Genomic DNA, 905 nt, shown 5'->3' on the forward strand with positions numbered 1-905 from the left:
TGGAGCTCAGAGGGAGTTTTGGGAGTCTCCATCCCTGCCCTGGGTCGGGGGGACTCTGGGGGTCCCCACTGAGGCAGAGGGACCCCAGCCCTGCCCAGGGGTCCCTGCTGGGTCTGGGGGCTCACCCTTGTACTTCTTGGCGCTGGGGATCCGCGTGAGCTTGGTGTCCACCTCGTCCTCCTCCGAGATCTTGAGCACCTGCGTGCGGTACTGCACCACCTTGGTGAGCAGGTCCGGGCGGCGAGAGATCTCAAAGATGTGCTCGATGTACGACAGGTTGTCTGGGGGCACAGGGACATGGACATGGACACACGGACACAGACACAGGGACACATCGACACATGGCCCAGGGAGCAGGACTGGACACAGGATAGGGAGCAGGATTGGGCCCAGGGAGCAGGATTGGACCCGTCATGGGGAGCAGAATTGGACTCATCATGGGGAGCAGGATTGGACCCAGGGAGCAGGATTGGACCCTGGGAGCATGATTGGGCCCATGATGGGCAGCAGGATTGGACCCGGGATGGGGAGCAGGATTGGACCCTGGGAGCAGGATTGGGCCCTTAGAGCAGTACCCTTGTAGCAGGATTTGATCCATCATGGGGAGCAGGATTGGACCCATGGAGCAGGATTGGACCCTTGTAGCGAGTTGTAGCAGGATTGGACCCATAATGGGGAGCAGGATCGGGCCCTTGTAGCAGGATTGGGCCCTTGTAGCAGGATTGGGCCCATCATGGGGAGCAGGATTGGACCCATCATGGGGAGCAGGATTGGGCCCTCGGAGCAGGATTAGGCCCGGGATGTGTTCCAGGGAATAAGTGATGTTGGTTGGGGGAAAACAGGTGGTTTGGTGTGACATGGATTGTTTGGGAGGGAAGTGGATATTTTGGCAGGGAAATGGACAT

At 59.4% G+C, this 905-nt stretch overlaps 1 protein-coding gene across 1 annotated transcript; it reads right to left on the bottom strand.

Annotated features, from left to right (window-relative positions):
* Window positions 1-125: 125 nt before the first annotated feature.
* Window positions 126-281, bottom strand: LOC103798027 (astrocytic phosphoprotein PEA-15; the record flags this gene model as incomplete). Its single annotated transcript, XM_009070270.1, has 1 exon — window positions 126-281. A coding segment is annotated over one exon (156 nt), but the record flags the coding sequence as incomplete, so codon positions are not given.
* Window positions 282-905: the final 624 nt, after the last annotated feature.

This window comes from Acanthisitta chloris, unplaced genomic scaffold (assembly GCF_000695815.1).
Source record: "Acanthisitta chloris isolate BGI_N310 unplaced genomic scaffold, ASM69581v1 scaffold30952, whole genome shotgun sequence".
In the NCBI taxonomy this organism is placed as follows: Eukaryota; Metazoa; Chordata; class Aves; order Passeriformes; family Acanthisittidae; genus Acanthisitta; species Acanthisitta chloris.